General features: G+C 41.4%; 1 protein-coding gene across 1 annotated transcript in view; it reads left to right on the forward strand.

Annotated features, from left to right (window-relative positions):
- The window catches only part of LOC128425393 (unconventional myosin-XVIIIb), a 40,215-nt gene that overhangs the window by 20,970 nt on the left and 2,765 nt on the right, over positions 1 to 16,480 (forward strand). Inside the window, exons 23-39 of the mRNA XM_053411983.1 lie at positions 2,177 to 2,320; positions 2,477 to 2,566; positions 2,673 to 2,792; positions 2,968 to 3,073; positions 4,229 to 4,353; positions 4,447 to 4,601; positions 5,443 to 5,566; positions 8,158 to 8,358; positions 8,441 to 8,551; positions 9,610 to 9,714; positions 10,199 to 10,360; positions 10,454 to 10,567; positions 11,003 to 11,119; positions 11,839 to 11,922; positions 12,163 to 12,300; positions 12,390 to 12,575; positions 15,542 to 15,675. Of these exons, the coding sequence (XP_053267958.1) occupies positions 2,177 to 2,320; positions 2,477 to 2,566; positions 2,673 to 2,792; positions 2,968 to 3,073; positions 4,229 to 4,353; positions 4,447 to 4,601; positions 5,443 to 5,566; positions 8,158 to 8,358; positions 8,441 to 8,551; positions 9,610 to 9,714; positions 10,199 to 10,360; positions 10,454 to 10,567; positions 11,003 to 11,119; positions 11,839 to 11,922; positions 12,163 to 12,300; positions 12,390 to 12,575; positions 15,542 to 15,675 (2,216 nt within the window). The remainder of the gene's footprint in view (positions 1 to 2,176; positions 2,321 to 2,476; positions 2,567 to 2,672; positions 2,793 to 2,967; positions 3,074 to 4,228; positions 4,354 to 4,446; positions 4,602 to 5,442; positions 5,567 to 8,157; positions 8,359 to 8,440; positions 8,552 to 9,609; positions 9,715 to 10,198; positions 10,361 to 10,453; positions 10,568 to 11,002; positions 11,120 to 11,838; positions 11,923 to 12,162; positions 12,301 to 12,389; positions 12,576 to 15,541; positions 15,676 to 16,480) is intronic.

Here is a 16,480-nt window from a genome sequence, read left to right on the forward strand (position 1 = left end):
ATTGGATGGAGACCGTCTGTGAACCGCAATCTTCAAGTCTTGCCATAGATTCTCTATTGGATTGAGGTCTGGGCTTTGACTGGGCCATTTTAAGACATTAACATTCTTTAATCCAAACCATTCCTTTGTAGCTCTGGCTGTATGTTTAGGGTCATTGTCCTGCTGGAAGATGAACCTCCGCCCCAGTCTCAAGTCTTTTGCAGACTGCATCAGATTTTCTTCAAGGATTTCCCTGTATTTGGCTCCATCCATCTTTCCCTCTATTCTGACCAGTTTCCCTGTACCTGCTGAAGAGAAGCATCCCCACAGCATGATGCTACCACCACCATGTTTCACTGTTGGGATGGTGTGCTCAGGGTGATGGGCAGTGTTGGGTTTTCGCCACACATAGCGTTTTGCATTGAGGCCAAAAAGTTCAATTTTGGTCTCATCTGACCAGAGCACCTTCTTCCACATGTTTGCTGTGTCTCCCACATGGCTTCTGGCAAACTCCAAACGGGATTTTTTATGGATCCCTTTCAACAATGGCTTTCTTCTTGCCACTCTTCCATAAAGGCCAGATTTGTGGAGTAGACGACTAATAGTTGTCCTGTGGACAGATTCTCCCACCTCAGCTGTGGATCTCTGCAACTCCTCCAGAGTAACCATGGGCCTCCTGGTTGCTTCTCTGATTAATTTTCTCCTTGTCCGACTCTTCAGTTTGGGTGGACGGCCTCCTCTTGGTAGGTTTGCGGTTGTGCCATATTCTTTCCATTTTCTTATGATGGATTTTATGGTGCTCAGAGAGATGTTCAAAGCTCTGGATATTTTTTTATAACCTAACCCTGCTTCATATTTCGCCACAACTTGATCCCTGGCCTGTTTGGTGAGCTCCTTGGTCTTCATGATGCTGTGTGTTCAGTAATGATCTCCAACAAACTCTGAGTCCGTCACAGAACAGGTGTATTTATACTGAGATTAAATTGCAGACAGGTGGACCCTATTTACTAATTATGTGACTTGCAAATGTGACTTGTGAATGCAATTGGTCGCACCAGATCTTTGTTAGGGGTTTCACAGTAAAGGGGGTGAATACATATGCACTCAACACTTTTCGGATTTTTATTTGTAAATAATTGTGAAATCCATGTAATATTTCCCCCCACTTCCAAATGATGCACTATTTTGTGTTGGTCCATTACATAAACTCACGATGAAATAAATTTTAATCTGTGGTTATACCATGACAAAATGTAGAAAAGTCCAAAGGGGGTGAATACTTATGCAAGGCACTGTATATGTATATATTTTGTCCACTCCCTTCCTCTCTCTCTGTTACACCGAACACATGCTCCCTCTCTCTCAGAGTGATGCGATCTCAGTGATAACTGACCTCCAGTAAGTCGCAACCCTGCAATGGTTAGCTAAAAAAAGGATTTGTGACATGTTGCTTTATTTCTAAAACTCAATAAAATTAAACACAATTCAATTTAACCAGATTGCATCATGTTGCTGTTTTACCTCAAGGATGAATCTTGAATGTGACCAGGGCTGACTTGATACGTGTAGCCGTGTCTTCTTAATGCACATGTGAGACAGTGTGTCTATGCACAATTAAAAGTTTCTGTACTCAACAGAGTGTCAGAACTCAACAGAGTTTCAACCAATTTCAAGCTGTTTTGTTTGTAACAAATGTCAGATGTGTATTTATGACACAGAATGCACATTACAAAAGCAGCTTTTCACCTAAAGTTAAAGGTGTGTAGAATTTGGTGGTGCGAGTTTCATGTTGCAGCTTAATACCCCTCACCTCACCCTCCTCTTCCAAACATGAAAGAAGCTTTCAGTTGTCATAAAAACTCAAAAGGTCTTTAGTTTGTCCAGTGTGGACGGAGGCCACCAAATAAAACATGGCGGACTCCTTAGAATAAATAATAATTATAAAGTATTTAAATATAAAGGGCCCATTCTAAGGTTAAGAAATCAACAATTTGTACAATTTAAGATGAAACACACAAAACATCACTAGGATTATTTTATATATTGTGTGTGTGTGTGTGTGTGTGTGTGTGTGTGTGTGTGTGTGTGTGTGTGTGTGTGTGTGTGTGTGTGTGTGTGTGTGTGTGTGTGTGTGTGTGTGTGTGTGTGTGTGTGTGTGTGTGTGTGTGTGTGTGTGTGTGTGTGTCTCTCTCTCCAGGTGCACCAGATGGCGGTCAGCTGTCTGCAGAGGAACCTGCGGGTTCTGAGGGTCGTGTCCACGTGGAGCTGGTGGAAACTTTTCTGTCGAATTCGTCCTCTGCTCGATGTCAACATGGACAATGAGAGGATGAGGGCCAAAGAGGTACAACCAGACACACAAGCTCATCTTCATCATCATCATCATCAGCATGCATTGTGCATAAACACTGTCAGATATTGCACACTGCCAGGTGATGATTAGTTGTAGATACGGTATGTGTCGTCAGTTGCTGTGAGATGCTCTTCTGCTTTTTGTCAGGATGAGGTTTCCACTGTGAGACGGCGTCTGGAGAAATCAGAGAAGGAGAGGAACGAGCTGAGGCAGACTGCAGACAGCCTGGAGACCAAGGTTTATGTTGCAGCAAACACCAACACACACACGCACACACAAACACACACACACACACATAAACACACACAAACACACACTCATGCTGTCTGATCCATGTGCACAGATTACAGCTGTGACGTCTGAGTTAAGTGACGAGCGTTTCCGTGGCGATGCAGTGGGACAGGCTCTGGATGTTGAGAGGTCAGAAAGACTTCGTCTCAGCCGAGAAAACAAAGAGCTGCAGGTAGATAGGCTGAGAAAGTAATCTATTACTCATAAAGTACTCTTTATGTCCTCCCTTTTAACCCCCTGCTTTAACTTGCTGCATTGCTTGTGTACTTACATGTCTGTTACTCACTTGACACTTGACACATTACATCATCTCCACTCTCAAACATGTCTTTCCCTTCAAACATCAGGCTCGTGTAGACCAATGTAAAGTCACCATGGAAACACTGGAGAAGCAGCTGGAGGAGGAGAAACAGAAAGTTCAGATCGCTGACAGTCACAGAGGAGCAGCGACAGGTAAAGGACTATACTCACTCTGACTGCACAAGAAGGAGAGATCATAGAAAACTAAACCTGTCCAGTCTGCTTCTGCAATTGCCAGGGGTAACGTGGAGGGAATGGGGAGAGGGTCAGATAAATAAAAAATGTAATTGGTATTTGTCAACAAAAATGTCAACAACCAACCTCATGCAGGAACTCTTTGTTGAGGTTTGCTTGCAAATCTGCACAAACCTGTGTATCACTGGTTCTTGAGCTCAGTGTCCGTGTAATATAAAAGCTTCTGCAGTGTTGACTGATAATAGAGCAGATATAAACCAATCAGCGGCAATAAGGGTGTTTTTAATGTTTTAAATACATTTTAAAGTTGAAGCTATTATCTTAAACTTAAATGTGTTTTTAATCAGCTGTACCTTACCTTCTAGTTACTGTTAAGTTCTTTCTGGACTTTATTCAATCTTATAATAGTTATATAGTTATAATTTCTTAATCCGAAAATGTAAATGCTCTGTATTTATATAGAGCTTTTCTAGTCATAATGACTATTCAAAGCTCTTTACACTACAGTTTTGCCATCCACCCGTTCACACGGTGCATCTCTGTGCAGCGCTTTCTCTATCAAACATCAATCACAATTTGGGATTCACTGTCTTGTCAAAGGACACTTCGGCACGTCGAATCGGGGGAAACGGGGAAAGAACCGCCAACCTTCTCTTTAGTGGATGACCCGCCAAAACTCCTGAGCCCCAGCTGTTCTGTCCACTAAAGGGAGGGATAGAAAGGCCAAGAAAAGTGCCCAAAATGTGATGTGGTCATTGACCTGTTTTGTCTTCACAAGCTACATGAGTAAATGGCTTTATTGCAGTTGCTGGAATTTCTGTTTCATATAAGGCAAACAAAAATGAAGCGCTGCCTCACCAAAAGTCATAAATTGTGAGAGGAAGAGATGGTTTCCTTATTTGCATAGTGATTAGGAACAATTTAGCAGTGATACACCCACACTGGTCTGAGTTAAAATTTGTTTTTTGGCACTACCCAATCAGCTGACATTGTTGAATTAACTACATCTTCAACAGCTTAGCTGCAAGAAAACAAACAGAAGTCTGACCTGATTAAATGTGACCTTCAACATCACCCCTGACAAAGTCACATTCTTAACCCCCCCCCCCACAGAAAGTGAGCTAGCCATGCAGCTGGAGTGCTGCCAGACCGAGGTTGAGTTTGTCCGCAGACGACTGAAGCAGACGGAGGAAAAACTGGAGACTGAGAGACAGACGCGACAGCAGCTCGATACCAAGGTGAGGCAGGACACTCTGACGTGCAAGGCAACGTGGATGGAAGATTAAATATCTGAAGAGAACGGCCCTGTGTATCTATGTGTGTGTGTGTAGGTGGCGACACTGCAGGCCCAGCTGGAACAGTCCAGGAGGAGTGGGACTGAACTGAAACGTCACTGTCGCCGCGTGACCTCTGACCTTCAGGATGCCCGAGTCCTCACCGACAGCTTGCAGAGTCGCATGCATGAGCTGGACCGCAAACAGAGAAGGTGTGTGTCCACCTGTTCCTTTTTAAGTGTCAGGTCATTTTAATTGCTTTATCATCTCATCCGGCCTCGTACACACTTGTGAGGTCATGAGGCGTTGTTTGATTGTTTGATGATGAGATAATATATCTACTGAAAGTTAAAATTGTCACAAATATCTACACACTGATATGAAATTGAACTGGCCAGAAAATGTTAGTGTACAATATGCATTATCTTTGAATATTTATATGTATTAAATATCAAAATCTTCGCTTCACAGAACTTCACAGTGGGTTTCAGCTCGTTGTTTTTCTGTTTACTGCTCTGGTTTCACTGTCACTGCTCTCACAGACTTGTTTTCATCTACTCAGAGTAAACAACTGTAAGACGCCTCTGTCCACTACCTGCTCAGCAGCAAGCAGCAGATAGACACAGTCAGGGAGCAGCTGGTGAACATAGTGCAGCTTTTAGCAGCTTAAAGAGACACATATTTGCCTCAGGAGGTGTTGGAAACCAAAAAGAGAGAGGGCAATGTCTTCAATAACGCATGGACAGATTCTCACCAAACTTGATGGGAGCATTACTTGGAAGGGTATCTCCAGTTGATTAACTTGTAGCTCTGCAAATTATTTGAAAAGTGTGCATCGCCCCTCCAATGTTGTTTTGTTCTGCAAACAACTGCACGGCCGATGACCAGGACGAAGGAGCTTATTAAAAATCTGAATGTGAAATTTTATTCTCAGAGGGTCCATGTTTACTTTTGGCTTGTTGAAAAACAAATCTGCAGTATTTTCCCTGTTTTACATACAATATTTCACCTAAAGCATCTGGCTGGTCTTGCTGTTTCTTTGTATTTTTTCAGGTTTGACAATGAGTTGACTCAGGCTCTGAAGGAAGCTGACAACGAGAGAGAGCAGAAGGACAAAGCCTGTCAGGAAAACGCCGCTCTGGGCTCTGAAATATACACTCTGCGCCGCAACTTGCAGGTTTGTATTCATCAGTATTCTCTATGTGTTCGTTTATGCAATCTCATCCAGGAAATGTGCCTCGGAAACAGCATGGACCATGTATGGACTCATCTTCCATTGTCACAAACTGTAGGTTTGGTTTATGAATAACAAGTTCACAATAAGAAGTACTTCACACTATTCACTGCTGTAGTGCACTGGTGTTAATAGCATATTGACACAATGAGCTATTTGTGTGTCAGAATGTGATCAGACAGCTGACATTAACAAAGAAATGCACTGATGTTACAATAGGGTGCTTTAATGTCAAATGTCATTCATCAAGTTAAAATGGAAAAGAGCAAATCATCTATTGTGGAAATGATGGTTGTCACAGTTGATTCATGACACGCTGTTGCTGCAGTTAAATTATGCAGATTTCACTGTAGATTGATGAGACAGTCATGTTAGGGGAGCTGTGTGCACTCCACAGTGCATTTAACACATGACTCACCCAAACTGAAGGTTAATCTGATATTCTACAGGCAATCCAGAATAAAAATAGTAAACGTTCCTGTATTTTTTTTAAGTTTCAGTGTGTAGAATGTAGTGAAGTCTAGTGGTGAAGTTGCATATTGCTGCTGAACACTCCTCACCTCACCCTCCTCTTCCAAACATGAATGAAACCTGTGGTCGCCTTCATTTGTCTTAGAAACTCAAAAGATTTGGGCTACTGTAAAAAACATGTCAGCCTCCGTAGAGAGGACTGCTCTTGATGTAAATATAAAGTATTTAAATATAAAGGATCCATTCTAGGGTAAAGAAAACAACACTTCGTACAATTTTTTATGAAACACACTAGTGAAAACATCACTAGGATTTTATTATATTTAATATCTGCCAATAGATCCCTTTCACCCAAATCTTACACACTGAACCTTTAATCTTTTCCACCAGTAACACTTATTGTCAAGTTTCCTTCCAAATTGGTCACAAATTTAAATAGACTTTCCGAATATTGTCAAAAGAAAAATGTGAATTTGTGTGACTTTCCAATCCACTTATCTTTGAGATAAGAAGTAGGTGTTTGTGTCTCCTGGTGCCATCGTGCTACTGCAGAAGGGGAGGGTGCAAAAAGAAGATATGAATTAAAGAAGCGTCGATCAAAGGTCAAAGGAAGGAACACCATGACCGTATTAAAGTGATGAAAACTCGAAGATGGAGATCACACTTTGTTTTTTTTTGTATTAATTCAAGGAAGGTTTCAGTCTCCTCACTGGTCCACATATGATGTTTTCCTCTCTGCTCGAGCAGATGTCTGAGTGACTTTTAAGATGCACTTCTTCATATTTAGGTTTTAATCCAAGCATCAACTCTTCCAACTCTAACAAAAGTGAAAACCCTTTGTAATATTTCAAGATTTTGTAAACGTATGGAATTCCCATTTAAGACTTTATTTGCAAGTTGAAAATGCAAATAAAAACATCTGTATGGAAACACACATAAATACAAACACTGAATGTGCGAGAAACGAAGGAAGCCACAGGGACTAATGCAAACAATAAGAATGTAATGAAACGTCAAGCAAGTAAGATTAAGCAAATATGAACAAGTGGAAACAACGATTGGTAAAAGAGACAGAAAAGGAATAAGCACTCAGACAAGAAAATGGAAAGTGAAAAACATTTAGTTTTTATCATTGAATGTATGTAATTAAATTCCAAGCTGTCCCAGATGGAACAATAGGTATATTTGAAAGTAAGAATGTAACTTTTGCAAGAAAAAAACAACTTGTATTTAATTGAGCTCAGTGTGTTTTCACAAAGATGTGTCCAACCGTCTGCATGAAAATGTCTCAGTAAAACATGTTGAATCCATTTCTCAAGTTACAGCGGCTGTGTCGGAAACCAGCCCAATATTCACTCATTCATTCAAATATATAGTGAATGCAATGTACAATAGACTCATAGTGCTAGCCTCAATATTGAGCGATAAAGTGAGATTTTGGACACTTGGTTAAATTCAAGTAGACATAGGATAAATTTACACACAAATATTCAGTCACTCAGAAATGGCGAAGTCTTAATATCGTATTGTAAGGAGTAGATAGGGAGGTGACGTCAGAGACAGTCGGAGTTAACAGGGTTTAACAAGCTGATGGTTACCACAACATCTCAAATGTTTGCTTGTATACATACGAGGCACAAACCGAGGCCATATGGAAATCTTTATTACAAGCACCCTACTCACATTATAATTAGTCATTTGATCCTGTGTTAATACAAACTATACAACAGAGTCACTCTCCAATAAATGAGTGTGCAACAATCTTCTGTTAAATAATGGCAGTATTTGTTGTCCAGTTAAGAACCAGATTATTTCCACAATAAACTGTGCTGTAATTCTTTTAAAGTTGTTTTTATGTCTGTCTTGGAGCAAGCTTCAGGTTCATCTCCCATGTGGCCAAAACCTGCCAAAGCAATTTAAGCAAGATTAGGTCATTTAACCTTCAGCGGCTCTGGAGACGCTGATGTAACCACCGGACAAAAAGAGAATTTCTAAGTTGAAGGATGAGCATAACGTTTATATGCTACTAACACAAGGCTCTGCCTGTGTGTGGGTGTGTGCAGGAGAGCCAGTCAGAGGTGGGTCGTCTGCAGAAGCAGAAGGAGGAGCTGTGCGCCCAGATCCGTGACCTCAGCCTGCCCGTGGACCTGGCCTCAGATTCACTGCCTGACCTCAAGAAACAGCTCAGACTCCTGGAGAGCCAGGCCAGCGAGAGGACGGAGGAAGTCACCAAGCTCACCGGCAACATACGACAGCAGCAGCAGGTGCCGTGCAGGGCACTCAGACACACTCAGATCTATTCACCAAGCGCTGCCATTCTAACCTCCTCTCTCTTTTCTCTGGTAGATCCACATGCGGTTTGAGATGGAGATGGAGAGGATGAAGCAGATGCATCAGAAAGAGCAGGAAGATAAAGAGGAGGAGCTAGAGGATGTGCATAAGTCCTCTCAGAGACGGGTGGGTGTGGCACAATCCAATCATGTCATGACATCGCACCACCATTCATATCTAACTGCCCTACAGAGATCACTGGTCCCCTCTCAGTCTATAAAGTCTGCAGTTGTTTTATCAAGCATGGTATCTGACTTGCTTATGTCGGTTTGGGGTGAAATTTGTATTCTAACATGCATTTTGCTTTAAACCAGCGGTCTGTAAACGTACATTTATATAAGTACTGTACTGTACTGAACAAAGTTAAGCTAGAGGCCACTTGTAGACCACCATTATATAATATTTCACTATTATTCCAATGTATTCTTCTATTCCACAATTAAGAGGGAAACAAGCATTTGACTCTACATTTGTTTAACAGCTGAAATTATGATAATTAAATTAAGTTGCTCTAATGGTGATTAGAATGTTTTTACTATTATGCTGCTTGTCCATCAGTAATAATCATTTCTAAATCTGTAATAGTAGAAGAGTGACAGAACCTGGTAGAGGTTGAACAGCTGTCATATTTTTCAAGATTTTGTTCCTTCTATTAAAAATTTAACCCCCTGTTAACCCCGCCCCAGAAAAACTGTGGCTGATTTTTTGACTTTAGCAAAATGTTGGTTTAATTTAATTCAGTCAAGTCAGTCAGTCTAAAAGGATAGTGAATGAAATATGAAATAAGTGTCTGTGTAACTACTTGAAGCCAGATCCAAAGTGTAACAGGCTTCTAGATCCATCTAGAGTTTCCTTATGCGGCAAAGCACAGAATATGATTTAAATATTAGAAATGTGGAAAGTTAGTGGACATAGTACCTGCTGGTTGGAAGGAAGGTCACACTCAATGGTGTGTCCTCTTGTTGTCCTTGATGAAGAACTTCATCCCTCTGGAAGTTTAAAGCACCAAACTCCTCCGTTATTATGTGCTGTTTATGTTTATACCCTTCCACAGATGATGATGTTTTTATGTCTGTCATTATGCATCGGGCTGCAGGGAACATTTTCTGCCGGGGAGGATAAAAACTAATTCAGACTGGTCATTCATTATGTTTTTTTGTTGTATGTGTATGTGGTGTGTGTAGCTTAGGCAGCTGGAGATGCAGTTAGAGCAGGAGTATGAGGAGAAACAGATGGTGATTCATGAGAAGCACGACTTGGAAGGATTGATTGCAACTCTGTGTGACCAGGTACTCACACGCACACTCACACACACACTCACATGCACACACACACTGAGCTGCTCATATAAAATCTCATATTGCAGAAATATGCAAACTGCATCACGTATACTTTATATCTCTATCTCCTTTGGGTTTAATGTGTGTGAAGTTTATTCTGACAGAATGATTGTCCACCCAAATTTGGCACATCACAGATGATTAACATTGTGGATTAACGTTCTCTAGCTGATGACTGTGTCATGCCGACATTACAGGCACCACAAAACAAGCATATGCAGCCAAGAGGCGATCCTCTCTTTCTCATTATGAGGATGTAATTGAACTGCTGATAAGTGATCTGTGCAGGAGCTGGCAAGTAGCTCAGATTGAAGTATTTTTAGGCATTTAGATTGCAGAGTGTGATTCAATTTTTTACCAGGTATGACACTGAACTTTTTTAGGGTAATCTATTTTACGGAGGGATGAGTCTGGGCTCTCTCTCATCCTGCAGGTGGGACACAGAGACTTCGATGTGGAGAAGAAGCTGAGGAGAGACCTGAAGAGGACTCACGCCCTGTTGGCTGACACTCAGCTGCTTCTTGCCACCGTCGACAGCACCGGACACAACGTCCCCAACGGCAGCAAGGAGCAGATAGAGCGCCTCCACTGTCAGGTACACCTAACCGTGATAAACTGTACAATCACCTGAGTGTGCAGCTTACCTGCCCTTTCCACTCACTCTCTCTCTCTCTATATATCCAATTAGCTGGAGGAGAGTGAAGCGAGACGTCTCGAGGCCGAGAGCCTTCAGACAACTCTCTCCCAGGAGCTGGAGAACACTCAGATTGAACTGGAAAATATCTGTAAACAGAAGAGCATGGTGAGTGTGGCCGTGACAATGATTTGATGTTTCCATTATTGTATATATTGAACATGGGATCTGTTAACATAATGACATATGAACCAAAAAACTATATCTAATAATAATAATAATTGCAATATCTATATAGCCCTTTAAAAAAGTAATTTACAATTACAATTGATATGATATGGATAGCCGAGGTTTAAACAAACAAAATGTATATTCTTATAGTGGGCTCATGTATGAATTAGTTATTCATACTGGTCTCTATGAAGCCTTACAGACAAAACACAGGCCAACTCCAACCAGCTCATGTTCACTGAATTAAATTTAGCTCTGAGTTTTACGACACATTTATTCCTTCTTTTGTGATTTGATCAAAGTGAAGCTGTGAAAATGGCAGGTTTACTTTAAGGCATATAACCTCAGCGCCTCCTGTCTGTGTATGTCCAGGTGGACGAGCAGTTGACCATGCTGCAGCATGAGAAGGTGGACCTGCTGAAGAGGATTGAGGAGGACCAGGAAGACCTCAATGAACTCATGAAGAAGCACAAAGCGCTCATTGCACAGGTTGTGCTTTGAATTGGATTGTTAATGAAATCAAATCAGATTTGGGCCACTTTCATATGTTGCTTTTTTAAGTCATATACAGATCAGATTTTTTAAATACAACCTCAGTCTGAACAGCCATGGGACCTGTATCAGAAGTCATTGCAAATGTTATGTCACTTTAGATCGTCATTCCTCGTGATTATGCGCATGCGAAGTGGCGGGAAAGTCTTGTGGAGAGGCGCCGACAGATGCAGTTGAAAGTAGCCCTCGACATCCAGAATTTTTAAATTTAGTTTAATTGAAGCCATTCACGTCACAATCCCACCACTCACACACCTCTGAACTTTGCGCTCTCCTCCTCTTCATTCTTCTACTCTTCATCTGCTTCCACATTTGCCTGCTTCGTCTGGAAAATGAAACAGTAAACACTGTGGTCTCCATGTTTATTACCAACTTCTTCTCCTTTTTGCTTCCGTTACAGTGTGCTGCAAGTGGCATCTCGTTATTCTCCTCCGCATGCGGGTCACAACAGTACCATGACCAGTTCACCATGGAGTCTGATATTGGCCAGATTTTAAAAGATAATGTGCTACATAAAAAACGAAATCTGATCTAGAAACAAATCTGAATTGATTACTTATGCTTGCAGTGTGAATGTAGTGTTTGTGCACGGTTCACAGTTAGTCTGTCTGCCTTCATTGATCACTGATCAATCTCTCTCACACTCTCTTGTTCAGTCCTCCAGTGACATCTCTCAGATCAGAGAGCTACAAGCTGAACTAGAGGAGGTGAAGAAACAGAGACACTCTCTCCAGGAAGAGGTTTGTTTGGCAGTCAGAAAATGTATGCTGCTCTAGAGGTTTGTGAATCAGATGTGCTATTGAAGCTGGATAATATGGGGTGGCCATGAACGTCTGGATCATTTCATCTCTTTGTTGCAGGTCTAAATAAAACTGCAACCTTCAGATGGAGAACTGCCACACTCACTGATCTGTGGCTACATAATTTGCTTCAAATGTTTTTGGCTCACTCCTTTCTCTCTCCACCTCCTTGTGATGCAGCTCCAGCAGTCAGTGTCGAGGGTGCAGTTCCTGGAGTCATCCACTGTGGGGCGTAGCATCGTCAGTAAACAGGAGGCACGTGTATGTGACCTGGAGAATAAACTGGAGTTTCAGAGAGGGCAGGTCAAGAGGTTTGAGGTCAGACCAGATTTCTACCCCATTACAACAAATTCTATTGTTAACAATGTTTTTGATGTTTGACTCCCTGACTCAATTATATGCTGCAGGTGCTGGTGTTGCGGTTGAGGGACAGTGTGGTGCGTCTGGGAGAGGAACTGGAGCAAAGTGCTCAGGCTGAAGCTCGGGAGAGGGAGAACGCTCGATACTACCAGCAGCGCCTACACGACATGAGGCTGGAGATGGAAGATCTGAGCCAGAGGGAGGAGGACAGCAGCCGCAGACGCATGGAGATGGTAAGACGCTCAAACCACTACTGCATTCAGTTTCACCACAGTCAAATCCGACCATAGATCACCACAGATGTTGCTGTTCCTGTCTCGTCTGGCTTGCACTCCTCCATTGAGGTTTTCAGTGGTGCCCCACATGTACACAAGCATCAATTCAGCTTCATGATGAAGCTCTTTTCAGATCATGGGTTTTTGAAATGGTTTGTTTAACTGAAGAAGGTGGAGAATTTTCTCCAACAATGAAGAAACACATGGTGATAGTTATAATCATTGTTGGTATTATTTATATTTTTCAGTTTCAGTACCTATTGGTTCCTAAACAACGACTTTTATATGGACTACTCACAGTTCACCAGTGGATGAATCCTATACTGACCTTGGTGGTACCATGACTTTTCCTGTGGCTCCATCATGACATTGACAGTTGAGTTTAATAGTGGAGTATTGCATTCCATCATTGAATTTGCCACATATATTCAAGGTCTGTTGAAGATGAACCCTAATGCCATAATCTGCCTATTCTGACCTTTTCCTCTTATGCCATGAAAGGGGTTAAAATACCTCAACAGTCATTGCATGGACTGCCATGACATGTTGTTCAAACATTCAGCCTCCATCTAATATTATGGTTTGAATGTAACCTGAAAAAACATGGTGAAATATATAATTGTTTCAAACCCAAGCACATTTATTTGGCACACGAACAATTTTTTTCCATCAGGAGGGTCAGAAACGATTTCAGCACTTCTATGATGGGCTCCATAGACGCGTTGAACGCAAAATAGCATACTGACAGGTTATATAAATCCAATACTCCTGCATCATAGCATAATGTTTTCCGATCACTCAGGTTAGCAACAGCCTAGTCAAACATAAATCGATTAGCACACATACTGACCAATCAATATTGAATTCAGACGCACAGTGCCTTGTTTTATGTGTATATTGTGGGTTAGGTAACATTGAGTGGGACAGAACATGATAAACATCTGTATAAATGCTAAAAACTAATCTATAATCATTATCTTTACTGTGGTGAATGTTGAAAACTTTGAGATCTTAGTGTTTTACAGATATTTGTAAGAAAAAGACATCAATAGTAGATGACAAGTGCTTCATCGCTCACACACACAACCAGAGGCTACTTGTCCACGAATCGAGAGACTTCCATGAGCCAAATAGTTCCTCACCACCCCACGTCTTTGGAATTCACCTGCAGACAGATCGCCCCCACACTACCTGGGCACCACCGAGGCAGCTAAATATAAACCCCAACAGGCGTTACTCATATACAAGCTGTGAGACAATAATTTAGTAATGCTGGTACTTAAAAAACTCTGGCAAGAAAAAGACACGTCCGCCAGGCTAGGACAGAAACTATAGCGCACTTCCAAAGCAGTCACACTTCTGCTGTTCTCATTAACAAAAACAACATCTGGTATACTATCTGGAAGATGAGAAAACATCGCTTTCGATACTGATCAAGCTAAGTTTGTTCATGGCAGCAGGAACAGCAGGAGGAGGGAAGTAATCTTGCTTTATGAAATGTGATATCTTGCATGATTTGGTTATAAAACATGCTGGATGATCATGGAGAAGCTCTCTCAGCAATCTGACCTTGACAGAACTATAAAATGAGCTGATACAGATATGTGAGGGAACTGATTTTCTTGTATTTACAGAATCTGACTTTTTACAACGACACAGGTGCCTAACATCATAAATAATTGTATTCTCTATCCTAAACTATAATCAATTAACTTTTAAGAGGTCATCGGTGTTGTATATATAAAGCAATTTAAAATTAATAATGCACTTTTTTTTATTTAGTCTTACTTCTACCACAACAACAGCATCTGAAATAATCATGAACAGAGCTACTGTGTACTTGGAATAGACTGTAAGAATATTTTTTACACATTAAAACACAAATAGTTTAATACATTATCCCTTTTCACTCTCTGAAGATGCCAGTTGTGCTCAGTTACAGACTCATCCACCTTCATGTTGCTCACTGCAGATTTCTTAGTGACCTCTGAGCTTAGGAGAAAAAGCTTCAATAATTATTCAGCTATTAGCACAAAACAACACACACACACACACACAGTCCTCCTCAACCCACCTCCCCCACCTTCTTAACGTCATCTCTCGCTCATCCTGCTTTCTCTCTCTGACTGTGATTAATCCTCATTGTCTTCTCAAGGTTATTGGCACACACACACATACACGCACACACACACACTGATACATGCTTACTGTATGTGTCACTATGACAACCACTGCACCCACACCCGTCGCCTCAGAGCCAACAAAGCCAATAACTTTGAAAGCCTAGAAGCATTTGTGTGTGTGTGTGTGTGTGTGTGTGTGTGTGTGTGTGTGTGTCTGTGTCTGTGGGTCTGTGTCTGTGTTTGCGCAGGGCTTTCTATGGTTGTGTGGACATATATTGGTTGGAATACATCGTTGTTCACAGGGTTGTTCAACGGTTAACACTTGGTTTTTGCCTCGAGGTTAGAACCAGGTGGAGGTTAGCGTCTGGGTAAGGGGCTATGAATTGTTTTATGTCAATGACAATCCCCATAACTGACCTTTAGACAAGTGTGTGTGTGGGTGTGAGTTTTTGTCTGTGCAGGCATGTGTGAGAGAGACAGGAGCAACAACAAACAAGATGACCTAATAAATCACTCTAGTCTCCCACTGTTAGTGTGCGTACAAAACAATTCTCCTCTAAATAACCCGAGTGGTACACATCAACACCACAGGCTGGTTCTGAGAGAGGACGTGGCACTGGGCATTCAGTGTTTGACTGATGAGGTAATATGGGCAAGAATGCAGGTAATTGCTGTGGAGGATTGGGCCTCTGGGTTCTTGTGGGCTGGCGCGGGGATGAAAACACAAAGGCGCTGAAGGTGAGCGTGTTATTTGTCCTCGTATCGACATGCATTCTATAATCTCTTAATGTTTGCTTACAGGAAATGCAAGTGGAGGAGCTGTCCGCGGTCAGACAGGTGTTACAGGCCGACCTCGAGACGTCCATCCGCCGCATCGTGGATCTGCAGGCTGCTCTGGAGGAAGTGGAGTCGAGCGATGAAAGTGACACTGAAAGGTATTTGACTGCAGCGAGGCTTCTGTCCTCTGCCACAATAAACATGTCTTTATGTCTAAATGCTACATTTACTCAACTGTACACATTTAAGATGTTTTTTATTTCTTTCTATTCCACCAAATTCATCTAGCAGATTTGTGTCTTGTTACTTTACAAATTCATATTTTATTATATAAAACCTATAAGTGGGCTTATACAATATGTTGCTGTATTATAGATGAAATGACGCAACAGTACAATATATACAAGTAGGTCTCAGACAATTAGTCGACTGACAGATACCTAATCAACTAACTTAAAAACACATTTTTCATGTAATATTTCAAACTTTTTAAATACAAGAATTTCGTGCCAAACTTTTTAAATCTAAAGTTTTGAGGGATTGATGTTTGGCAGTAAAGTTTTCACTTTGGGTCTCACTATTTTCTTGTGCAATCTGATTATTGAGAAAATAATCAGCACATTATTCCATAATGAAAACAATCTGCAGTTGCAGTCATAACGTAGTCGTAGACAATCAACTTACTACTACTAACTACAACAGTAAAATGCTTTGTGCATCAGTAATGTGTGTGTGTGAGTGTGTGTGTGTGTGTGTGTGTGTGTGTGTGTGTGTGTCTGTGTATGTGTGTGTGCATGCGTGTGCGTGCGTGTGTGTGTGTGTGAAACAGACAAATACATAGTAATGCACTCTAAGTACTATGTCCAATGCTTGCTCTTACTTTAAATGGAGTAGTTAAGTTTCAGTTCTTTTAATTCAAGGATCTGAGTTCTTCTTCCATCTTTGAAACTAAACCTTTCACCG

This window comes from Pleuronectes platessa, chromosome 19, assembly GCF_947347685.1.
Source record: "Pleuronectes platessa chromosome 19, fPlePla1.1, whole genome shotgun sequence".
NCBI classification, from domain to species: Eukaryota; Metazoa; Chordata; class Actinopteri; order Pleuronectiformes; family Pleuronectidae; genus Pleuronectes; species Pleuronectes platessa.